The 26,154-nt window shown below is 38.4% G+C and overlaps 1 protein-coding gene across 4 annotated transcripts in view; it reads left to right on the forward strand.

Annotated features, from left to right (window-relative positions):
- Positions 1-26,154, forward strand: part of GPC5 (glypican 5) — a 1,580,781-nt gene that overhangs the window by 388,679 nt on the left and 1,165,948 nt on the right. For all 4 annotated transcript variants that reach the window (XM_027557795.1, XM_027557797.1, XM_027557798.1 and 1 more), the window contains exon 5: positions 9,618-9,743. In XM_027557795.1, the coding sequence (XP_027413596.1) occupies positions 9,618-9,743 (126 nt within the window). The remainder of the gene's footprint in view (positions 1-9,617; positions 9,744-26,154) is intronic.

The raw sequence follows: 26,154 nt of genomic DNA on the forward strand, positions 1-26,154 counted from the left end.
ATATTTGTATATGTGTATATAGAGGGAGCCCTGGAGCAGGGAATGGCACCCCACTCAAGTATTCTTGCCTGGGAAATCCTATGGACAGAGGGGCCTGGTGGGCTACTGTCCATGGTGTCCCAAAGAGTCTGACACGACTGAGTGATTAACACAACAACATATAGAGGGAAACTCTGTCTTGAACCTATTTGGAAGAATCTGGGACAGTTTGTGGCCCTGCCCTCTGGATTTCTTCCAATTTCTAATATAACACATCAGAAAGGTCCTTCTGATCTTTCTCCACAATCTTGGAGCAGATCTCCTAATTCAAATTTTCCCAAGTCAGCCATGCTCTCTAAGAACTTTTAATTATCATTATCATTTTTAAAAATGTGTTTGTTTATTTGACTATGCTGGGTCTGTTGTTGCCTGGGCTTTTCTCTAGTTGGGTGAGTGGGGGCTACTCTCTGGTTGCAATGCTCAGGTTCTCACTGCAATGGCATCTCTTGTTCCTGAGCATGGGCTCAGGGTGTGAGGGCTTCAGCAGTCACAGCTTGAGGGCTCAGTAGTTGCAGCTCCTGGGCTTTAGAGCACAGGCTCAATAGTTGTGGTGTTCCACAGTGTGTGGGATCTTCCCAGACCAGGGAACCCATGTCTCCTGCATTGGCAGGCAGATTCTTTACCAATGAGCCACCAGGGAAGCCCTATCATTATCATATTTTAAAAATGTATTGAGTATGGAAACTTCTAATTCTGGAAGTTGGTAAAAACTAACAGTGCATCTGGGGCCAATTTAACAAGAATTTGTTGGGTGCCTGTGGGGTACCAAACTGTAGTCTAAACCCTTGGGATATAAAGTAGACATGACTCTTGTCTTTAGAGAACACACCCTTTAATCAGAGAGGCAGACAGACAGACAGAGGAATTATAATACCAGATAACCAGGGGTATAGAACAGATGCCAAGTGTGGCATTAGAAACACACTGGGCCAATAAAAGCTTCACAGTCTGGTCAGGACAGGATTTAGAGAGGAGATGAGGATTAGCTGGATCCTGAAGGATGGGTGGATGTTTGGGAGAATGAAATAGGAGGGCAGGCCATTATGGGGAGAAGCCCATCATTGGGTTTAGAAGCAAAAAATTGTTTTTGTTCCAAACCTTTGGGTTCCCTAAATGCAGGCGATACAGGAGAAATGGGTTTGATCCCTGGGTCAGATCCCCTGAAGGAGGAAGTAGAAACCCACTTCAGTAATCTTACCCGGAGAATTCCATGGATAGAGGAGCCTGACAGGCTATCGTATATAGGGTCTCAAAGAGTCAGACACAACTGAGCACACACACATACATACATATGTGCCCACTTCAGATCATCAGGAGCAATGCCTAAGAGTGTTTGTTCTGGCTTTAAGCATCAGAGTGACAGAGCAGCTGCCATCAGAAGCATTGCCTGTCATCAGGGAAAAGGGGAACAGAAACTGGCAAAGCCACATTGATCCACAAAGCTTAAGCCTGGAGGGAACAAACACCGCTTCTGTGTATATGTCTAGAAGTCAGATAGCCAAGGCTACCCCCAAAGAACCTTTGTGTCCAGAAGGTAGAGAATTGGAACAAATGAATGACCACATAACTTTATCTTCTTCCCCTTTCACACACAAATATACTAAAACCGTTTTTATATTCAAATAAGCATGAATCCAAAGGAAAATCTATTTTCCTTTTTTGGGACTCCTCAATTCCAGTTTCTCATCTTTCTTTTTCATGGTTCATCATACAGCAAATCTGAAGTTTATTATTCTTTATCAAATGCTTTAATTATTTTATTCGTGTGTTAAAACAACTAAAACAAAATAGCACAGGCTGGCTGGATTAAATGACAGAAATGGATTTTCTGACAGGTCTGGAGGCTGGAAGTCTAAGATCAAGGTGTTGGCAGGTGTGGTTTCTTCTGAGACTTCTCCTCAGTTTGCAGTTGCCACCTTCGTGCTGTGTCCTCCCATGGCCTTTCCTCTGAATTCATGTACCTGTAGTGTCTCTTTCTCATTAGAACACTGGTCAGTGGATTAAGACCCACTCATCTTATGTATCTTGTTGCTACTGCTAAGTCACTTCAGTCGTGTCTGACTCTGTGCGACCCCATAAATGGCAGCCCATGAGGCTCCCCCGTCCCTGGGATTCTCCAGGCAAGAACACTGGAGTGGGTTGCCATTTCCTTCTGCAATACATGAAAGTGAAAAGTGAAAGTGAATTGGCTCAGTCGTGTCCGACTCTTAGTGACCCCATGGACTGCAGCCTACCAGGCTCCTCTGCCCATGGGATTTTCCAGGCAAGAGTAGTGGAGTGGGATGCCATTGACGCACTCATCCTATGTATCTTATGTAAGTTTAATTACTGCTTTAAAGGCCCTGTCTCCATATACAGTCATATTGGGGTTTAGGGCTTCAAGATATGAATTTTGGGGATGGACACAATTCAGTCTAAAACAATTACGATCACCACATACAGAATACATTTTTAGTATTTTAATCTGTTTTTCATAATGTCTTTTTATACTGAAGAGAATCTCTAATTTTTTTTTTTTGAGAATCTCTAAATTCAAATTTTCTCATTCTTTAGCTTTCATAACTCTTAGCATTGAAGTTTTTTTTTCCTGTTGCTCCTACTTTTGAGTCCCTTTGGCTTCTTCTGACTGTGTATTATTTGCCTGAGAGAGATTATTCATGTTCATGACTTCAGTTACCACCTCTGTACATGGTGAATCTGGCATCACATGTCCAGCCCACCAATTTTGGCCCATATATCCAACAGCAACCTTCCATGGTATTCATGGTTCTTGACATGGGCATCATCCAATGCCTTTTGAAATGTGGAATCTTGGAACTTGCCCCTCCCAAGCTGTTGACTCCAAATCTACATTTTGGCCAGATCCCCAGATGATGTTATAAATGTTAAGTTTGTAAAGTAGGCTTCTACTTGATTACTTTCTCTGAAGATTTAAAAAATCTTAAACTGAATATATCAAGAATGGAATGAATTATTAATTAGTTTTCACTCATTCATTGATTTGGTAACTACTTATTGAGTGTACTATATCCTTTACCACTGCTACATTGGTGAACAAAGCAAACCAATAACCCCTGCCTACTTCAATTTTTTATTGGAGTGCGGAAGACAGATAAGAAACAATACAACATTGTAAATAAGCATGTTATATGCTCAAATAGAAAGTAATATGTGCCATGGGAAGATGAAAATCTTGAGCAAAATAAGGGCAACTATTAATATAGTGGGGGACACTGAGAAGGTGATGTTTCCTTTCCTTTATTTCTTTTTTAAATTTAAACTTTAAATTTAAAAATAAACCATTTAAAATGGTTGATTTACAATGTTGTGTTAGTTTCTGCTGTACATAGAAGTGAATCAGTTAAACATATATGTGCATCCACTCTTTTTTAGATTCTTTTCTCATATAGGCCATTACAGAGTATTGAGTAGAGTTCCCTGTGCTATAGAGTAGGATCTTATTATCTATTTTATTTATAGTAGTGTAGAAATGTCAATCCAAATCTCCCAATTTATCCCTGCGTACGTTTCCTTTATTTCTTACCTCAGTAAAGAATACAGTCTTTTCATTAGTCACCTGATGGAAAACAATTAAAAGTTATTTTAACGTCTTTACTTTACCTGTGAATTCTAGGTTCCTAATGTTTTTCTGATGTTGACTGGCCAGTGTTGTTTTTTTTTCCCTATCCTCATATTTCTCCGTTTCAACTTGGTTATAGTCCCCTTGGTTATAGGCCTTGATGCTGGGAAAGACTGAAGGCAAAAGGAGAAGTTGGTGGCAGAGGATGATATGGATAGAATCAACTCAATGGATTTGAATTTGAGCAAATTCCCAGAGATAGCAGAGGACAGAGGAGCCTAGCGTGCTATAGTCCATGAGCTCTCAAATAGTCAGACACGACTTAGCAACTGAACACCAATAGCACAACATAGGCCCCTAAGTGACCTCACTGCACTTCTATCTGTTTCCACATTACTGCAATGATGGTGATGGCTTTCACTTGCTGGCTGGGAAACTTTTAATGGCTCTCACTGCCTTATTAATAAAACTGAAACATCTTATGATGATCAAGATGGCCAACTATAATCTTGCCTCCTTCTCCCTTTAACTGTATTCCCATGAACACAGTCCTCACTAGCCAAACCAGCTGCATACGACTCTCTGAACACACAGTGATCTCTTTCCTTTTCACCCCTGCTCATCCTCACCTTTGTTGTTTGCTGCTGCTTTTTTTGCATGAAACATGGAAATGTTATCTTTGTATTCCTGATTCCTCCTCTGTCCTCAAACATGACAATATACTAACACTGTATTATTATTGTGGATTTTTATCAGGATATATATTCTTAGAAGGCAGAGATATTTTGTTTAGCTGTGAACCCCTGGCACCAACACAGAGCTTGGTATGCCATAGTGTTTAGTATTTTGTGACAAATAGTTGATAGGTGATGGTTTATGGAATGAGTGGAAGTCTTCTAAGAGATGATCCTTTCGGAGAGAATGAGGGCAAAGGCAGAGGTATGTCTGGAGAATAACAAGCACTTTTGTGGAACCCTAAACTGTGGATTGGGTTGCTGAAATTGAGAGTGTCTTATATACCTTTCTAAGAAGACTAGATTTCATGCTGTAGAGAATAGAGAGGCATAGATGACTTTACGCAAATGAATGGCATAGTCTGTGGACTACCAGATTTGAATTTCTGTAGATGAATCTTATGGAGGATGGGAGGTGATTGTTAAGGAACAAATGGGAGGTATGTCCTCCAGGTGCAGTGATTCCAGTGAAAAGATTAAGACTTAAGCTAAGGCAATGGCAGAAGCATTGGAAAGGAGGCTGGAAAATAAAGATGTAAAGTTTCCCTACTACGATATATTGGGTGTGAAAGAAGAAATGGAAGAAAGACACCATTTACCAAGATTAAAGCTGGGGTTTTAGGGACCATAAAAATATCTATTCATGATCAATTTGAAAGTCTCCACATCTACCAACTCATGGGGAAAGGCCCTGATACTGGGAAAGATTGAGGACAAGAGGAGAAGGGGACAACAGAAGTTGAGATTGTAGGATGGCATCACTGACTCAATGGACATGAGTTTGAGCAAACTCCAGGAGATAATGAAGGACAGGGAAGCCTGGCATGCCACAGTCCATGGGGTCACAAGGAGACACGACTAAGCAACTGAATAGCAACAACATCTGCAGCCATTTGTGCCAGGCCTCTTCATTTCCAGAGGATTCTTTGATTCCAAACAGGTGGTCATTTATGTTGGATAGAAATCAGGAATGGAGTCACACATCTTCTCATTCATTAAACCCTGCTCTCTAAGAAAGAACCAGTCAATTTAATCAATTATATTTTAGTAGCTGCAGCATGAGAATTGATGTTTGTTCATCCATTATAGTTACTGGAACATAGCCATCAAGCAGACACTTATTTTCTAGTAGAGGAAATCAATAAAATATAGATAATCATTTAACTGTGTTAGTGAGAAGATAGACCATCTTTTTTCTTTTGACTGAGAATTATTTATAAATTTGTGCTTCCTGTGACCATTTTGTTATTACTTGTCTGGTCAAGCTTTGCTAAGGAAAAGTGAAAGTGAAAGTCTCTCAGCTGTCTCTGACTCTGCAACACCATGATTATACAGTCCATGGAATTCTCCAGGCCAGAGTACTGGAGTGGGTAGCCTTTTTCCTCTTCAGGGGATCTTCCCAACTTAGGGATTGAACCCAGGTCTCTTGCAATGCAGGTGAATTCTTTACCAGCTGAGCCACAAGGGAAGCCCAAGAATACTGGAGTGGGTAGGCAGAAAGTGAAGAGGAATTAAAGAGCTTCTTGATAAAAGTGAAAGAGGAGAGTGAAAAAGCTGGCTTAAAACTCAACATTCAAAAAACAAAGATCATGGCATCTGATCCCATCACTTCATGGGAAATAGATGGGGAAACAATGGAAACAGTGTCAGACTTTATTTTCTTGGGCTCCAAAGTCACTGCGGATCTTCCTGACCCAGGAATTGAACCAGGGTCTCAAAAGTTTGATTAAATACTCACCAGACACTTGCCATGGGAACATCTGATTTTCTCTGATTGCAAATCTTACATATTTGAAAGTTGTATTTATCCTTCCAACAGAGTGGTGGTTTTTTACAACTCCAGCAGTTTTATATCACTAGTTCTTCAAATACCAGTGAGAGAAAATTACAAGTTGAAACTTGAGGCTTAGTGCTTTCAAAATTAGATTTAATTTTTAAAAATTTGATTATTCCAACTATAATTTATAACCACCCCTGCTGTTTAATTTCACTTTCAAAGAAATTCTTTCAAAAGTATCAATGGGGAATGCGGTTTCATAATTGCAGTATTTTAATCACACATCCTACAGATTTCTGAAGTTTACTGCCCTTCCAACATTTCCATCTCCTGTCCCTGCCTTTTGGTCCAGGGGACATTTCATCTGGATCAGACTAGTGAGTTTTCTTTTTTCCCCCAGAACTGTTATGTATATAAAAAAGTTCAAAACTAAAGTCTTTAAGACTTGGTCTTTTGAAATGCTAGAACTCAAGGTTTTCAGACCTCAAAGCTTTGGCTTTAAAACTCCAAAGTCTTGGATTTCTAAATTGAAAAACTTCTGTTTTGTTAGTTTCCTCTTTGCGCAATTTATACTGAAAAGGGAAGCAGTATGAGAGGGGAAAATAACTTAGCAAATGTATTATACATTACTCACTCCAATCAATTTTATTTTCATGCTGCTGAAGTGTGTCACATACCTGAGTTCTCTCATATTTAGTAAAGATGTATCGCTTTATGTTCTTAGACACCAAAGAGAAGACGCAGATGGGAGAATTACCCAAACCTACTAAACTTTTAATCAGTAAGCAGTGAGTCAGCTTGTTGTAAGCCTCTGACATTTCTATATGGAAAAGAAAGTAGTTAGTACCACTAACTACTGGTAACTACTGGTTTAAATACCAGTAGCTAGTGAGGGCTTTAGGGAATCTAATAAAGTGACATGTGTCTGTGTGTGTGTATGTACTATTCACACTTTCTTGGGCCAATAGACATCACCAGATGGTCAACACCGAAATCAGATTGATTATATTCTTTGCAGCCAAAGATGGAGAAGCTCTATACAGTCAGCCAATCAAGACTGGGAGCTGACTGTGGCTCAGATCATGAACTACTTATTGCCAAATTCAGACTTAAATTGAAGAAAGTAGGGAAAACCACTAGACCATACAGGTATGACCTAAATCAAATCCCTTATGATTATACAGTGGAAGTGAGAAATAGATTTAAGGGCCTAGATCTGATAGATAGAGTGCCTGATGAACTATGGAATGAGGTTTGTGATATTGTACAGGAGACAGGGATCAAAGCCATCCCATGGAAAAGAAATGCAAAAAAGCAAAATGGCTGTCTGGGGAGGCTTTACAAATAGCTGTGAAAAAAAGAGAAGCGAAAAGCAAAGGAGAAAAGGAAAGATATAAACATCTGAATGCAGAGTTCCAAAGAATAGCAAGAAGAGATAAGAAAGCCTTCTTCAGTGATCAATGCAAAGAAATAGAGGAAAACAACAGAATGGGAAAGACTAGAGATCTCTTCAAGAAAATTAGAGATACCAAGGGAACATTTCATACAAAGATGGGCTCGATAAAGGACAGAAATGGTATAGACCTAACAGATGCAGAAGATATTAAGAGGTGACAAGAATACACAGAAGAACTGTACAAAAAAGATCCTCACGACCCAGATAATCACGATGGTGTGATCACACACCTAGAGCCAGACATCCTGGAATGTGAAATCAAGTGGGCCTTAGAAAGCATCACTACGAACAAAGCTAGTGCAGGTGATGGAATTCCAGTTGAGCTCTTTCAAATCCTGAAAGATGATGCTGTGAAAGTGCTGCACTCAATATGCCAGCAAATTTGGAAAACTCAGCACTGGCCACAGGACTGGAAAAGGTCAGTTTTCATTCCAATCCCAAAGAAAGGCAATGCCAAAGAATGCTCAAACTACCGCACAATTGCACTCATCTCACACGCTAGTAAAGTAATGCTCAAAATTCTCCAAGCCAGGCTTCAGCAATATGTGAACCGCGAACTTCCTGATGTTCAAGCTGGTTTTAGAAAAGGCAGGGGAACCAGAGATCAAATTGCCAACATCTGCTGGATCATGGAAAAAGCAAGGAGAGTTCCAGAAAAACATCTATTTCTGCTTTATTGACTATGCCAAAGCCTTTGACTGTGTGGATCACAATAAATTGTGGAAAATTCTGAAAGAGATGGGAATACCAGACCACCTGATGTGCCTTTTGAGAAATCTATATGCAGGTCAGGAAGCAACAGTTAGAACTGGACATGGAACAACAGACTGGTTCCAAATAGGAAAAGGATTACGTCAAGGCTGTATATTGTCACCCGGTTTATTTAACTTATATGCAGAGTACATCATGAGAAATGCTGGACTGGAAGAAGCACAAGCTACAATCAAGATTGCTGGGAGAAATATCAGTAACCTCAGATATGCAGATGACACCACCCTTATGGCAGAAAGTGAAGAGGAACTCAAAAGCCTCTTGATGAAAGTGAAAGAGGAGAGTGAAAAAGTTAGCTTAAAGCTCAACATTCAGAAAACAAAGATCATGGCATCTGGTCCCATCACTTCATGGGAAATAGATGGGGAAACAGTGGAAACAGTGGCAGACTTTATTTTTGGGGGCTCCAAAATCACTGCAGATGGTGATTGCAGCCATGAAATTAAAAGACGTTTACTCCTTGAAAGGAAAGTTATGACCAAACTAGATAGCATATTCAAAAGCTTTACTTTTGAAAGTAAAGAGACATTACTTTCATATTCAAAGAGACATTACTTTGCCAACAAAAGTTCGTCTAGTCAAGGCTATGGTTTTTCCAGTTGTTATGTATGGATGTGAGAGTTGGACTGTGAAGAAGGCTGAGCGCCGAAGAATTGATGCTTTTGAACTGTGGTGTTGGAGAAGACTCTTGAGAGTCCCTTGGACTGCTAGAAGATCCAACCAGTCCATTCTGAAGGAGATCAGCCCTGGGATTTCTTTGGAAGGAATGATGCCAAAGCTGAAACTCCAGTACTTTGGCCACCTCATACGAAGAGTTGACTCATTGGAAAAGACTGATGCTGGGAAGGATTGGGGGCAGGAGGAGAAGGGGATGACAGAGGATGAGATGGCTGGATGGCATCACTGACTCGATGGACGTGAGTCTCAGTGAACTCAGAGAGTTGGTGATGGACAGGGAGGCCTGGCGTGCTCCGATTCATGGAGTTGCAAGGAGTCAGACACGACTGAGTGACTGAACTGAACTGAATACTTATATAAAGTTCATACCCAGTGAAAACTTTTATTTAAGAGAATAAATATGAATACATTTTTTAAAAGATATATTTTTTGTTTCTATTGTTAGAGAAGTATTAAATATATAAAAATAAGTAGAGAATTGTAAAAGCTGCCTTCTAAACATTATGCATAACATTATGCCATTTATATTGGCATTTCTTATGAACTTTGGGGTTTAACTGCTTTCTTTGTTTTTCCATTCAGAGAATTTATCAACAGCCTTCGACTGTACAGGACATTCTATGGGGGCCTGGCTGATCAGCTTTGTGCTAATGAATTAGATGCTGCTGATGGACTACCATGCTGGAATGGAGAAGACATAGTAAAAAGGTATTTTATGTGTGGTGATCTATGAAAACCTAGCAGCCACTTTCATCTTTGTTTTTTTCTTTCCCCCCTGTTCTTTAATGCGTTACTTCAGATTTAACTTTGCCCCACAGGTCAGAGGATCCATTAATTCCTTCTCTTTTGTTTGCCCAAGAAAAATTTAATTCTTCTGACATTTTAGAAATGTGGATAGCATTATGTGGTGTTCTAAAAGGTCTCTTGTCTTTGGTATCCGTCTATGGCTTACTGAACAATCTCACTTTTTCTATTAGGTGTTATTTAATGTCTAGCCAATCTGTCTTGTTTCTCAAATGTCTTTTTTTTTTTAGTTTAATTTTATGACTATTTAGAAAGTGAGGACATTTAGTGAAATATGAATACCTGGGCAAAGATTCGTTGATATCTGGATATATGTCACCACAGTGTCAACATGGGTTTCACAGGTGCTGCTGGTGGTGAAGAACCTGCCTGCCAGTGCAGTACACATGATAGATGTGGGCTTTGATCTCTGGGTCAGAAAGATCCCCTGGAGGAGGGCATGGCCACCCACTCCAATATTCTTGCCTGGAGAATCCCCATGGACAGAGGAGCCTGGTGGGCTACAGTCCATGGAGTTGCAGAGTCGGACGTGGCTGAAGCAACTTAGCACACAGCACAGTGTTCATGTCCTCGCTACAGTTGTCTCTTTGAGTGTATGTGAGAAAGCGGGGTGGGGAGAGAGAGACAGCGATAGAGAGAGCTGGTGCTTTTATGTACGTCTGTTGGAGGCATTGTTTATTTATATACTGTCCATTGTTCTCAAGCTCAGGAGTGAATTTTTTTTTACCTTTTTTTTTCCACTGTCTAGAATTTCTTTGAGTTTATTTTCCTTCGCTTCCTATAACTGGTCGTGCTCTCAAGTAATTTCTTGAGTTTTAGAAAGTCCTATTTTCTCTCTGAAACCATAGTGTTGGTCCAAGTAATTGGCAGGAAATTAGTTGATTTTCTAGTGCTAGTGATTATCATAGAATGTAGGCCTGTGCTGTGTTCGGATTTGAATGTTTTAGTGTATTTTATATTGAGAAATCGGCCAAAAAATAGGGTGTTAAATTTTCTGATTTATAAACACGCCTACTCCATATAAGGATAGGTAATTTAGTTACCACAAAAGTGATGATTTCATTTAAAATGTCATTTAGCAAATTCAATTTGCTATGATAAACATATACTATAATTAATGTGAGTATAAATTCATGTAATAAAAACTTTATTTCTGGGTTATCATACTCATTATAGTTACATTCCTGATATAGTAGAATGATTACTTATAGTTTATATTCAAATATCTCATAAGAAATCTTTGATTTCACAGAAAATAATTACTGAAGGTAGGAACTATAATTAAATTTAAATAAAATATTCAGCTGACATGGCTAGTGTTCTTTTCTCATTATGCTCCTTGGATGTTGAAATGTGTTCTTAAATATATCTTTCTTGCCTTTACTGAGAATAGTCATGGCATGCATAGTATTTTGAGTTCTTGCAGTATTCATGTTAATAAGATTTCTGCCACTTAGATCTAGTAATTAAATCCTACTTTGACTTATACTTTCTCTTTTCCCATTGTTCAAACCAGAATTGAATATTTTTGTGTATTAACAATTTTTCTACAAGAGCTAATGAGCTTTCATGGTGATTAATGAATGATTTAGTTCAGAATATACATATATTTAATATACAACATTACATTATATTATACATTTGATTCTAGAGCTGCAAGAGCCCTAGTTTCAATTTGTCCCATTCCTCTCGATTATTTGGTCAGGGGGTTGTATAATAGGAAATACTGTTGGAGAAATCGATGGTTTGGGAAAAGTTTTCAGAGGGATAGTATTTTTAACTCAAAGATAAACCTACATTTCTCCAAAGAAGACATACAGATGGCTAACAAACACATGAAAAGATGCTCAACATTGCTCATTATTAGAGAAATGCGAATCAAAACTACAATGAGATATCACCTCACACTGGTCGGAATGGCCATCGTCAAAAAGTCTACAAACAATAAATGCTGGAGAGGGTGTGGGAAAAAGGGAACACTCTTGCACTGTTGGTGGGAATGTAAATTGATTCAGCCACTATGGAAGATGGTATGGAAATTCCTTAAAGAACTAGGAATAAAACCACCATATAACCCAGCAATCCCAACTCCTAGGCATATACCCTGAGGAAACCAAAATTGAAAAAAGCACATGCATCCCATTGTTCTTTGCAGCACTATTTACAATAGCTAGAACATGGAAGCAGCTATGTCCATCGACAAATGAATGGATAAAGTGGTGGTACATATACACAATGGAATTACTCAGCCATAAAAAGGAATGCCTTTGAGTCAGTTCTAATGAGGTGGATGAACCTAGAACCTATTATACAGTGTGAAGTAAGTCAGAAAGAGAAAGATAAATATCATATTCTAACACATATACAGAATCTAGAAAAATAGTACTTAAAAATTTACTTACAGGGCAGCAATGGAGAAACAGGCATGAATAGACTGGTGGACATGGGGAGAGGGGAGGAGAGAGTGAGATGCATGGAAAGAGTAACATGGAAACTTACATTACCATGTGTAAAATAGACAGTCAATGGGAATTTGCTGTATGGCTCAGGAAACTCAAACTGGGGCTCTGTGTCAACCTGGAGTGGTGGGATGGGGAGGGAGATTGTGGGGGGTGTTCAGGAGGGAGGGGATATATGTATACCTATGACTGATTCATGTTGAAGTTTGACAGAAAACAACAAAATTCTGCAAAGCAATTATCCTTCAATAAAAACATAAATAAATTTTTAAAGATATATTTTCTTATACGTGATATATATTTTAAGACCTCATTCATGGTTTATGAATAAAGAAAGCTTATCTGTAGCAAGAACTCTCCATGGGAAGCATCCACATTTCTGGTAAAGAAAGTGAGCAGTTCTCATTATTCTCAGTTGCTTCCACCTCCTGTCTTCCTTTTCCATACCACCCAGCCTCCGGACTGTCACTTGCTTTCAAGAGCCCTAAGTGACTCCAGTCTCCTGTGAACACCTTTCACTTCACTTAATTTTCCCTCATATAGCCCTTCTACCTCATCACCTTATCTGACATTTTCCCTTCCCTCAGGATGTTTTTCCTCTTTATGTTTTTCCTCTTTTCCCTATCTCATGGGTCACCAATCTACTCCTTGCCTCACCAGGCCAGCCGATGAGCCTCACACACTAGCTCCCTACCACCTCTCTAGGCTACTTCCCAAATGAACATTCTTCAAGCCTGATTGTTTTCCAGCACTCAACTAAGGTTTCATAAGAATCATCTCACTGAATTCTCCCCCAAATTTTCTTCCTAATGCTTTAGAGTAAGCTGATTTTGTGGTGTCTCTTTTCTGCTCGATCTTGAGAAAATTCTTATCTGTACCTTAAATTGTAATTTCATTCATGGCTCTGCTAGTTTTTGATATAAACGTAGATCAGGAATTATTTTCAATGCAAAGTCTATGCTAAAATATAAATATCCATCATATCCAGTTAACATGGTATATTGACCATTGAATATTACGTGGCAGTCAAAAATGATTCATATTTATATTTGCTAAAGCAGAATAAGTTCAAATAACTATTAAATAAAGATAGTTAAAAGTTGGATATTAAGTATTTTATCAGAAGATTTGAATAAGTAAAAATACTAATATTGGTTCCACATAGAATATTTCTGGGCAGTTATGTGAAAACTGCTAATATACTTAAAGTACTGGGGAGGCTTTATTTTTTATTTGCATTATATTTATTAATTGATATTTAATGAAAACATGTTACAGTGATGTTAGAATTATGGGCCATTATTATTTTCTTCTTTTTATAATTCTTTTTTGAGATAAAAGCACTATTTTTATATTTTGTTTCTAACCAATTTTGACTTTTATAGTAATTTTATGATATAGTTTTTTCAAAAAATTGATGGATATGTTTTCATAAAATGGCCTTAATGTAAAGTCAAGTTCTGATGAATTTTACAATCCTGAACTATTAGCTGCTTTTTCCTTGAGAAAAACAAAATATAGTATGAAAATACTAAGATCCCCAAATAGAATATTCATTTTAGAGACCCAAAGTTGACTGAAATAAATTATGCCATCAAATTTTGTAGAAATGAATATTAAGTGAATGTATACCACATTTGGTGGAGAAGGAAATGACAACCCACTCCAATATTCTTGCCTGGAGAATTCCATGGACAGGGGAGTCTGGTGGGCTACGGTCCGTGGGATCGCAAAGAATCAGACACGACTGAGTACACAGCACATACCACATTTGGAGATAGTAGGGATTTTTATTTTGCTTTTATATGCTGGGTTGTAATACTCTCAGATTTAATCTAGAGAAATTATGCCAAACACATCAATAGGATAAATTTGTGGCCCAGATTGAGCCTATCATTCACTATAAGAGTGAAGTGATTATTTTGGCAAGATTTCTTCTCCTGGAGGCATTTTTAAGGAGATGATTGATACCATTATTTATGTGCATAGACGTCCTGCCTTAAAAAATATGAGAACCATACAGCTTGTTTCAATATTATGACAGGCCTACAAACTGGGTCAAATCACCTTTTTGTTCATCAAAAGAGGTGGAATTCCTTTGTGGTTGAAGATGAAATATGTCAAATAGCTGTAGCATATTAATTTATGAAACAATCTCTTTTAGTTCAAATGATTTTGAACAGTGCATGTATACCATATACACTATCAAGACACCAAAGTACATAGCTCAAGCAATTCCTGATTAACGATGAAAATGTATCACTAAAATCCACAGAGTCTCTATTTCTTTCCTCCCGTCCTTTCATCATGAAACAAAAGTGTTCTCTGAAAGGCCTGCCAGTGTCTACTCTGCTGAGTTCCCTGTGGTTGCAAATTGATTGTTTGAAGGCTTTCACTTGTCTTTCTGATTACTGAAGTTCAGATGACAGCTGCTTAATTTCCAGGCTTTCTTTTTCCTTTTTGATTAATAGACAGATAATCCAGTAACTCTCCTTCGATCTCCAGGAATTTATGACTTCTGCAGCAACTCTTAAACTAGCCAATAGCTGTTAAGTATTCTATTAAAATAAATAATCCATGTGATTTCTATCTTGATGTAGTTAATGTTCTATAATGCTATTTTCTTAACACAGTGTTTTCTTTTTGAACTCTTCTGCTAAGGTGCCCCATGTCAACATATTATAATTGAATTTTAAAAATCAGAAAAGAATATAAAATCTGAAAAAATCTGAGATTTTATACTTATGTATTATCAGTTTTCTTTCCATCAAATGACATTTTTCCTGGCCATAACTTTTTTTAATCTCACTTTCCCCAACTTTTTACCCATTATTTATCTGGAAAACTACTTCATCTTCAAATTTTCTGTTTCTTCCTGACTTTCTTACATTCAGTTATATGTTCTTTTTTTTAAAAAACCCCAGCTTAGTTTCCAAATGTCACAGACATTTAAACCCACTCAGGTCTCAAGATTGTACTAATGTAACAACTGGCTGTTTTTCCTGTGTTGCTTATGCAAAGGCAATATGTTCTTTATGACTTAACACCAGCCTGTTTTCTATTTTTTACCCCTTGCAATTTCTACCTATTCAATCAGGTTAATATTGAAGCATACCTTTGTAATAATCATCATTGTTATCATACCTTTGGCTTATCTTACTTTGTTTGGAATTGGAGGTCACTTAAAATGAGTGATTATGAGGCATCCCCACTCCTACTCCATCACAACAATCTGCCATGAACTTTAATAGTTCCACTATTCCATTAATATGGAATAATTTTAAATTAAATACTTTTTCCCATACAACTCTATATACAGTTTTGCCAAACTCTCATTTAAAAAATTATTCAAGTATAGTTGATTTGCAATGTTGTGTTAATTTCTGCTATACAGTAATTTACTTTAATATATATATATCCTTTTTATTTTCTTTTCCATTATAGTTTAATCACAGAACATTAAATGTGGCTCCTTCTGCCATATGGTAGGACCTTGTTGTTTATCCAGCCTATATATAATAGATTGCATCTGCTAATTCCAAACAATTTCCCACTTTTTTTTGAGTCCTAGTGAAGTGAACCCCCTCATTTGTATTTTATTGTAACCTCTAAATTCACCATAATTCCTGTAGTACTTTTTTTGCATTTATATGTCATATATCTTCTTATCTACTGAAATTTATTTTATAACACAGCTTCTGTATTATCTGAGAGGCTAAGACTGGTATCATTGAACACATCAATAATTTTTAAAGCTAACAGAACTCTGAGGAAAAATCTTTGATAAATGCTTTAATATGAGAAGAGATTTGGTGACTTGGGGGTGTGGCTTGGTGATAACATTTGGGTGAGTCATACATGCTTCCAAAATGAAATTGAGTGTCTGAGAAATGAGAAGAAAGGAAATGAATCATAAAAGTTCCTACCTATGGCTGACTCTGGATACTGATTTTTTTTCTGACTTAACCTTAGTATTATGCCTGTGTCATTCTGTGCAGGCTCATAGACATGTTAATGAAATCACAGTCTAAAGAACTCAGGAAAGCTCCTGTCTTAGACACTTATTAGGTATGACTGTATTTCTCACAGATGAGGTACCTGGGCTAGTGGTGGATCAAAGTGTCAAGATGCACCCAAGGTCAAAATTCCGAGTCTACTTTCTTCAGTATAGGAAGAACTGAAACATTTTTGCTCTTTTGTGGCAGGAATAGAAAGTGTGGTTTTAGATATATTACAGAGTGCTTATGTGCATGTGTTCATGCTCAGTCTGTCTGACTCTTTGCAATCCCATGGACCGTAGCCCACCAGGCTCTTCTGTCCATGGAATTTCCCAGGCAAGAATATTGAAGTGGGTTGCTATTTCCTTCTCCAGAGGATCTTCCTAACCCAAGGATCAGGCCTGTGTCTCCTATTTCTCCTGCATTGGCAGGCAGATTTTTTTTTTTCCTACTGAGCCACCCAGGAAGCCCAGATATAAGAGACTGTCAAATTCCTTTCATTGTAGAATGCACAGTTTAGAGCCAGGGGACAAAGAATCAGTATGATTGATGTATTAGGTTCTAAATGAGTGTAAAATGTGAAGAGTTCTTGACTGTGTACAATCTTCTTACATCTTACTATGGTACACTTGCTTGGCAGATGATTTTTATTTAAATGGTAGTGCTTGAAATAGTTATTCCACAGTTTAGTTCTATAGAAAATAAGATAGGAAAAGGTAGCAAGAGGATGCTCATTTTGTCAACTTTGCTCCAAGTTCTGCCTAGGAAAATACCCATTCTTCTCAAGTCATATGCACTTTTTGGTGTTTTCTAAGAAATGCTCCATTAAGGTGGCAATAATTGCACGGTGTCTCATTTTTCAAACGGAGAAATTTCTTTTGAATCTTTCTTCACTGGCTTATTGACTTAATAGTCAGTTGTCCCTATGAAGTACACAATCATTACGTTTAGGGAGCTGGAACACAAAGGTGAAAACAGAAATTTTCACTAAACCCTCTCTGAAGACTGCTTTTCCCTGTCACTAGAATGAAATCACAGCCAATTCTCAGAATTTTTTTGGTCATCAGCGTCTGAAGGATTTGTAATTGTCATTAGTTCCATAAGCAGTTGCTAAATTCAGTAATTAAATTCAGCCCATGGAAAGTCTAAATTCAGCAAAAGAAGGTTCCAGGTTGACTTGATCATTGGAGCTTCACTTAAAGTGGCCATTTCTCTCCATTCCTCTGAGATATTGCTTCAGTCTTGGAGGTACCTACATGGAGGTGAACCACTCCACATCCACATGCCCATCTTGACTTCTCCTTGTCCTCCAGCTCATGTTTATGACTCCCCCAGCTTGGAGCTGGAGGGACACTGTGGCAGCAGTGAGAGAGAAGGGGTAAGAGAAAGGAATATTCTTTGGCTGATTATTTTACCTCTCTCCTTAATGATTCCTAGCTTGGCAGGTATTAAGACTGATGTTCTAGGCCTTTCGTGTGTTCAGGACAAGGTCTACCCCCTGGTCTTCTCCATCTGATGGTCAATTCTGGCTTCTTTCTGCTGAGGTCTCCTGGTGGGAGTCTTTTCTCCCTCGTGGTCCACTCAAGGCCATAGAAACTTTGTGTTTCTGTCTCCCACTTTTAGTGGAAGTACAGCCTGTATTCAGTGGAGTTGCTTCTTTTTACTCTCCTGTTATGTAGGTAGCTTCTACTACAAACATGGGCCACCTTCCATTTTCTTAGGCATGAACCAACTACTAGTCCTTTTAATTCTTCAGCTTACAAGGATCCCTCAGCCTCGCTCACTTAGCATGAATGAATATGGGGATGACACAGCAGTCTAACAAGTTCCTTCAACAAGTTCTCTCCTTCTGTCTCTTCAACCTCAGTTCTTTAATACAATTAAGGTGAACATCAGAGTGAAAGACTGAAAACCAATTTTCAGCCATCTGTTTTTTATGCCTAGCACTTCAGTTTGGAATACCGTCAATTGTCTTATTCTCAGCTGAAATGGAAACAGAAAAAGTGCTATTTTGACATCCTTTTACATGTATTTGGAACTGAGGGGTAGAAGACAGGAAACTAGATTCCATTTTCAATACTGCAGTTGACTTTGGGATACAAAGGTAAGGAAGACTTTGTCCCCATGTCAGGGACTTCAATTCCAAACACAGGTAGAGAATATGTTCACAGTATGAACACCAACAAGACAGATACTGTTATATAAGTGAGACACAAAAAAATCCGACAGACTTTCAAATAAGGAAAAATCTCATTTGGTTGAGAGGATTTGAACAATATTTAATAAAAGGGGTAATATGTGATATGTGTCTTGAATCATTCATTTGAAATAACCTCTGAAATATTTATGAGTGAGATGAGATGATGTCTGAAATTTGCTTTAAAATCAATCATTGAATCATGGGAAGGTGATCACACTAAATATGAAATGTATATATGTATATGGTCATCTGAGTTAAATTCACCCATTCCAGTCCATTTCAGTTCGCTGATTCCTAGAATGTCGACATTCACTCTTGCCATCTCTTGTTTGACCACTTCCAATTTGCCTTCATTCATGGAACTGACATTCCAGGTTCCTATGCAATATTGCTCTTTACAGCATCAGACCTTGCTTCTATCACCAGTCACATCCACAGCTGGGTATTCTTTTTGCTTTGGCTCCATCCCTTCATTCTTTCTGGAGTTATTTCTCCACTGATCTCCAGTAGCATATTGGGCACCTACTGACCTGGGGAGTTTCTCTTTCAGTATCCTATCATTTTTCCTTTTCATACTGTTCATGGGGTTCTCAAGGCAAGAATACTGAAGTGGTTTGCCATTCCCTTCTCCAGTGGACCACATTCTGTCAAATCTCTCCACCATGACCCACCTGTCTTGGGTTGCCCCACGGGCATGGCTTAGTTTCACTGAGTTAGACAAGGCTGTGGTCCTAGTGTGATTAGATTGACTAGTTTTCTGTGAGTATGGTTTCAGTGTGTTTGCCCTCTGGTGCCCTCTTGCAACACCTACCATCTTACATGGGTTTCTCTTACCTTGGGCATGGGGTATCTCTTCACGGCTGCTCCAGCAAAGTGCAGCCATTGCTCCTTACCTTGGACGAGGGGTATCTCCCCACCGCCAGCTTTCCTGACCTTCAATGTGGGATAGCTCCTCTAGCTATCTAGCTGGAATGGGTGAATTTAACTCAGATGACCATTATATCTACTACTACGGGCAGGAATCCCTCAGAAGAAATGGAGTGGCCATCATGGTCAACAAAAGAGTCTGAAATGCAGTACTTGGACGCAATCTCAAAAACGACAGAATGATCTCTGTTCGTTTCCAAAGCAAACAATTCAATATCACAGTAATCTAAGTCTATGCCCCAACCAGTAACAGTGAAGAAGCTGAAGTTGAACAGTTCTATGAAGACCTGCAAGACCTTTTTAGAACTAACACCCAAAAAAGATGTCCTTTTCATTATAGGGGACTGGAATGCAAAAGTAGGAAGGCAAGAAACACCTGGAGTAACAGGCAAATTTGGCCTCGGAATATGGAATAGCAGGGCAAAGGCTAATAGAGTTTTGCCAAGAAAATGCACTGGTCATAGCAAACACCCTCTTCCAACAACACAAGAGGAGACTCTATACATGGACATCACCAGACGGTCAACACCAAAATCAGATTGATTATATTCTTTGCAGCCAAAGATGGAGAAGCTCTACACAGTCAGCAAAAACAAGACCAGGAGCTGACTGTGGCTCAGACCATGAACTCCTTATTGCCAAATTCAGACTTAAATTGAAGAAAGTAGGGAAAACCACTAGATCATTCAGGTATGACCTAAATCAAATCCCTTATGATTATACAGTGGAAGTGAGAAATAGATTTAAGGGCCTAGATCTGATAGATAGAGTGCCTGATGAACTATGGAATGAGGTTCGTGAGATTGTACAGGAGACAAGGATCAAGACAATTCCCATGGAAAAGAAATGCAAAAAAGCAAAATGGCTGTCTGGGGAGGCCTTACAAATAGCTGTGAAAAGAAGAGAAGCAAAAAGCAAAGGAGAAAAGGAAAGATATAAACATCTGAATGCAGAGTTCCAAAGAATAGCAAGAAGACATAAGAAAGCCTTCTTCAGCGATCAATGCAAAGAAATAGAGGAAAACAACAGAATGGGAAAGACTAGGGATCTCTTCAAGAAAATCAGAGATACCAAAGAAACACTTCATGCAAAGATGAGCTCGATAAAGGACAGAAATGGTATGGACCTAACAGAAGCAGAAGATATTAAGAAGAGATGGCAAGAATACACAGAAAAACTGTACAAAAAAGATCCTCACGACCCAGATAATCACGATGGTGTGATCACTGACCTAGAGCCAGACATCCTGGAATGGGAAGTCAAGTGGGCCTTAGAAAGCATCACTACAAACAAAGCTAGTGGAGGTGATGGAATTCCAGTTGAGCTATTCCAAATCCTGAAAGATGATGCTGTGAAAGTGCTGCACTCAATATGCCAGCAAGTTTGGAAAACTCGGCAGTGGCCACAGGACTGGAAAAGGTCAGTTTTCATTCCAATCCCAAAGAAAGATCATGCCAAAGAATGCTCAAACTACTGCACAATTGCACTCATCTCACGCTAGTAAAGTAATGCTCAAAATTCTCCAAGCCAGGCTTCAGCAATATGTGAACTGTGAACTTCCTGATGTTCAAGCTGGCTTTAGAAAAGTCAGAGGAACCAGAGATCAAAGTGCCAATATCCGCTGGATCATAGAAAAAGCAAGAGAGTTCCAAAAAAACATCTATTTCTGCTTTATTGACTATGCCAAAGCCTTTGACTGTGTGGATCACAATAAACTGTGGAAAATTCTGAGAGAGATGGGAATACCAGACCACCTGATCTGCCTCTTGAGAAATTTGTATGCAGGTCAGGAAGCAACAGTTAGAACTGGACATGGAACAACAGACTGGTTCCAAATAGGAAAAGGAGTACATCAAGGCTGTATATTGTCACCCTGTTTATTTAACTTATATGCAGAGTACATCATGAGAAACCCTGGACTGGAAGACGCACAAGCTGGAATCAAGATTGCCGGGAGAAATACCAATAACCTCAGATATGCAGATGACACCACCCTTATGGCAGAAAGTGAAGAGGAAGTCAAAAGCCTCTTAATGAAAGTGGAAGTGGAGAGTGAAAAAGTTGGCTTAAAGCTCAGCATTCAGAAAATGAAGATCATGGCATCCGGTCCCACCACTTTATGGGAAATAGATGGGGAAACAGTGGAAACAGTGTCAGACTGTATTTTTCTGGGCTCCAAAATCACTATAGATGGTGACTGCAGCCATGAAATTAAAAGACACTTACTCCTTGGAAGGAAAGTTATGATCAACCTGGATAGCATATTGAAAAGCAGAGACATTACTTTACCAACAAAGGTTCGTCTAGTCAAGGCTATGATTTTTCCTGTGGTCATGTATGGATGTGAGACTTGGACTGTGAAGAAGGCTGATAGAATTGATGCCGAAGAATTGATGCTTTTGAACTGTGGTGTTGGAGAAGACTCTGAGAGTCCCTTGGACTGCAAGGAGATCCAACCAGTCCATTCTGAAAGAGATCAGCCCTGGGTGTTCTTTGGAAGGAATGATGCTAAAGCTGAAACTCCAGTACTTTGGCCACCTCATGCGAAGAGTTGACTCACTGGAAAAGACTCTGATGCTGGGAGGGATTGGGGGCAAGAGGAGAAGGGGACGACAGAGGATGAGATGGCTGGATAGCATCACTGACTCGATGGACGTGAGTCTGAGTGAACTCCGGGAGTTGGTGATGGACAGGGAGGCCTGGCATTCTGCAATTCATGGGGTCGCAAAGAGTCGGACACAAACTGAGTGACTGATCTGATCTGATCTATGTGTATGGGCTTCTCTGGTGGTTCAGACAGTGAAGGTTCTGCCTGTAATGTGGGAGACCTGGGTCTGATCCCTGAGTTGGCAAGATCCCCTGGGGAAGGGCATGGCAACCCACTCCAGTATTCTTGCCTGGAGAATTCCCGTGGTAGAGGAGACTGGTGGGATACAGTCTACAGGGATGCAGAGAGTTGGAAATGACTGAGCAACTAAGTACACATATATGTATGTTCCTTATATGTGTGTAGATAGTCATGGAAGGTTTATTATGGCTGCAGGGTGTTCTTTGTATTTGTGTATTTGAAAATTTTATAGTAAAACATAATAAATAGAACTAGGCTTCCCAGGTGACTCTAATGGTAAAGAATCTACCTGCCAATGCAGGAAACTCAAGGGATGCAATTCAATCCCTGGGTCTGGAAGATCCCCTGGAGTAGGAAATGGCACTCTACTCTAGAATTCTTGCCTGGAAAATTCCATGGGCAGAGGAGCCTGGGAGGCTATAATCCATGAGGCCACAAAGAGTTGGACATGACTGAACACACACACACAGTAAATAAAAAATATAATGAGGCATAATAAAAATTATGTTGTCAACAGTCTATTCTGTCACATATGCTGTTCTAGATGATGGAGATACAGTGAGTAGACAAGGCAGATATGAGCCCTCTCATTTAGAATATGATGTAGAGGAAAACACCAGTGACCCAAGGATTACAAGTGTGAATGGTTTAGAGGGTTTCTAAGACTGGATGGAAGTTTAATCAGCTGACTTAGAAGCAAGACAAAGAATGGGAGCAAATGCATTAAGTTTGGTGGCCTCTTAAACTGCATTATTTACATTTGCATGTAACCTTTCAGAGTATCTCTTCTCCTTCTCAACACTTGCATTTAAGCTTCACAGGTGTGTCCTGACTACTTGTGTATTAAACTTTCCCATATCCATTATAGTGTAGCCATTCATTCAGAAAACCAGTAAAAGCTCATTTATTAACTTCTAATTGCATCAGTTTTCTGTCTTTTAAGTGTGGCTGAAAATAGTGCATATCTCATATTTGAGAATTAAACGTTATCCACAACAACAATTTAGCATACTAGTTATCACATAGTAAACATTCAAAAACTATTCAATCTTCTTATTGAGCAGTTTATATTCCTTTACTTCAGTAGGAATGAAACACTTTTGCACTGATCTCTCTTCATTGAATGTTTTCTATCGGGGATCAGAAGACGTTCATTTGGAAAACAAAGACGTTAGAGAACAAAGGAAAACAAAGAAGGTTAGTTTATGGGTCAGTAAAATTAATATTAGGGATCGGGGCTTAGAGTAGGAGATATGCCTTATTAATAGTTTAAAAGATTATTTCATTGAGGATAGAAGTAGAGAAAATATATCGTAATAGGCAGTTTCAATACTCCAGTTTTGGCGAATTGTGATCTGTCTTGTACCCATGCCATACATCAGTTTTCTCAAGGGAGAACTAAAAGTTAAGATACAAAATAAAAGCATTGCAAAGATAAAAGAAAAAATATTTTACTCTGAAGCAGTTGTTTGGAAATAGTCAATCACTGTCTTAAAGTTGATCGTAATGAACTACCAGTTGGCTGGAAATAAATGTCTGAAGCCATGCTAAATATAAGTACATCATACAACAGATTGTTTCCGTGAAATGACAATTTTAAGGCTGCTACAGTTAAAGTCATTTCTCTTCATCCATTGAATCCCCAAAGGAAATACATGTTGTAAACAGAATCACTAAAACAAAATGAGCTTGAACATCAGTCATCACCGTGTGTCTACCTACTCAGTTTCTCACCAGATTGACATGGTACGAGGAAGCTATTTTTAACATGTTACCTGCTTCCATCAGAGATTATGTGAGAGGAAGATGAAAAAAAGAATAAGAGAGAACAAGATAAAAGTTCACTGACGTGGAAAGCTAAAGGACCTTTTCCCATCTGTTTGGCACAGAAGTTGTTATCTCTTTAGGGGTACAGATTTCATCACAGTTCCATAGACTTGTGACTACAGATTGTGTTATTGCAAACAGCAGCAGTCTTCAAGGGTTCTGGGAAGCCTATTCTTATATTACTTCTATACCCTGAGCAGTTTCTTACTTATCCTTCATTTTCATATTGAACTTAGAAATGAAAAAGTATTCCCTTTTTAGTAAAATAGCTGTAAGTTTGATTATCTATAAAGATGGCACATATTTTTTCTTAGTCTAGTTCCTTCCATATCATAGGATACAAATTAATCAGTGAATGATTTATTATATTTTAGAAAAAAATGCCAGAAGACATGAAAGAGAACAGTAACTTATTTATAATACTTTCTTCTTCAAATAGAGTTCAGTGTAGTCTCATTTATTTTATGAAAATAGCTCATTAGTTATCAGGATAGTCTCTTGTCCAACCATCAAGATCCTTATTTTCTGATACATTCTTCAAAACAAATGAGTAAATTTTACTAGTTACTGTTGAAATGCATTTCTAAAATTTGATTTGAAATTACTTGCATGTTAATGTAACATTTAATTACTGACCTTTATGTTTTGGCTTATATGATTAATATAATTATGTATTTCATTGTTCTGAATATTTCATTTACTCATAACTAAAATGAGGTAATATTTTGTTTTTTTTTCTCTTTAAGGAGATAAATGAATGCAGATTATTTTTTTGAGTTTTTTTTTTTTTGTATAATCCACTTTCAAAGCTCTATCTTTAATCAGTTTTATATGTAATGGAACCACAAAGAATTTAAGTTATAAATCTTTGGGCTATTGAATAAGAAACTCAAGAGTTTAAGAATCATAAAGGAAATGAGTCTCAAGTTTTGGAAGTTGCCTAAAAGTCAGTTCATCTGAACAGTAAAAGCCTCTGGACAATGGTTGTGGGGAGGGAAAAGCAAATAAGAAAAGTTTGCTCTCTAGACACTTAGTGCTTAAATTTTTCATAAGGTTTCTATATTATAAAAAAGCAATCTTTTCATTTTAAGAAATACCATCAATTTTTGAGTTCCCTCTATCAGCATCAACCAAATTGTATCTAAATTGGTACAAAGCTGCTCATTTCTTTGCCCCATTCTATGCAGTTGACAGCAAGAAAGGCCTCCTCCTAATAAAATGAAGACTCCGTTAACCAGTAAGGCATTAATATGGGGCTTTCCTAGTGGCTCAGACAGTAAAGAATCTGCCTGGTTTCCATCCCTAGGTCAGGGAAATCTCCTGGAGAAGGGAATGGCAACCTACTCCAGTATTTTTGCCTGGAGAATTCCATGGACAGAGAAGCCTGGTGGGCTACAGTCCATAGGGTTGCAAAGAGTTGGACACGACTGAGTGACTAACACAAGCACAAGCTACAAGACATTAATATGGGGGATTCCCAGTAGGCACTAGTGGTAAAGAACCCATCTGCCAATGCAGGGGACATAAGAGACTCAGGTTCGATCCCTGGATCGGAAAGATCCCCTGGAGAGGGCATGGTAACCCACTCCAGTATTCTTGCCTGGAGAATCCTCATGGACAGAGGCACCTGGTGGTCTATAGTCCATAGGGCAGTAAAGAGTCAGAGTGAGTGAAGCAACTTAGCATGATACATGCACACATGCAAGTCATTAATGTATGATATGTGAGATATAAAATTTTTCATATAATTTTACATAAATTAAATATGAAATGACAGTTGTAAACATGAATGAAATATTGGTCCCTTTGTAGATTATTCTAAACAGAATCTAGGTATTTTAGGTATATTGAATCAGTAAATCAACAGCATTTTAGAGTAATATATTTAACTTATTTTTATCAAACAAAATGCATGTCTTTTTGTGAGTATGCAGTAAATATAGAAAGTATTCAGATCAGATCAGATCAGATCAGTCACTCAGTCGTGTCTGACTCTTTGTGACCCCATGAATCGCAGCACACCAGGCCTCCCTGTCCATCACCAACTCCCGGAGTT

This window comes from Bos indicus x Bos taurus, chromosome 12, assembly GCF_003369695.1.
Source record: "Bos indicus x Bos taurus breed Angus x Brahman F1 hybrid chromosome 12, Bos_hybrid_MaternalHap_v2.0, whole genome shotgun sequence".
NCBI lineage: Eukaryota > Metazoa > Chordata > Mammalia > Artiodactyla > Bovidae > Bos > Bos indicus x Bos taurus.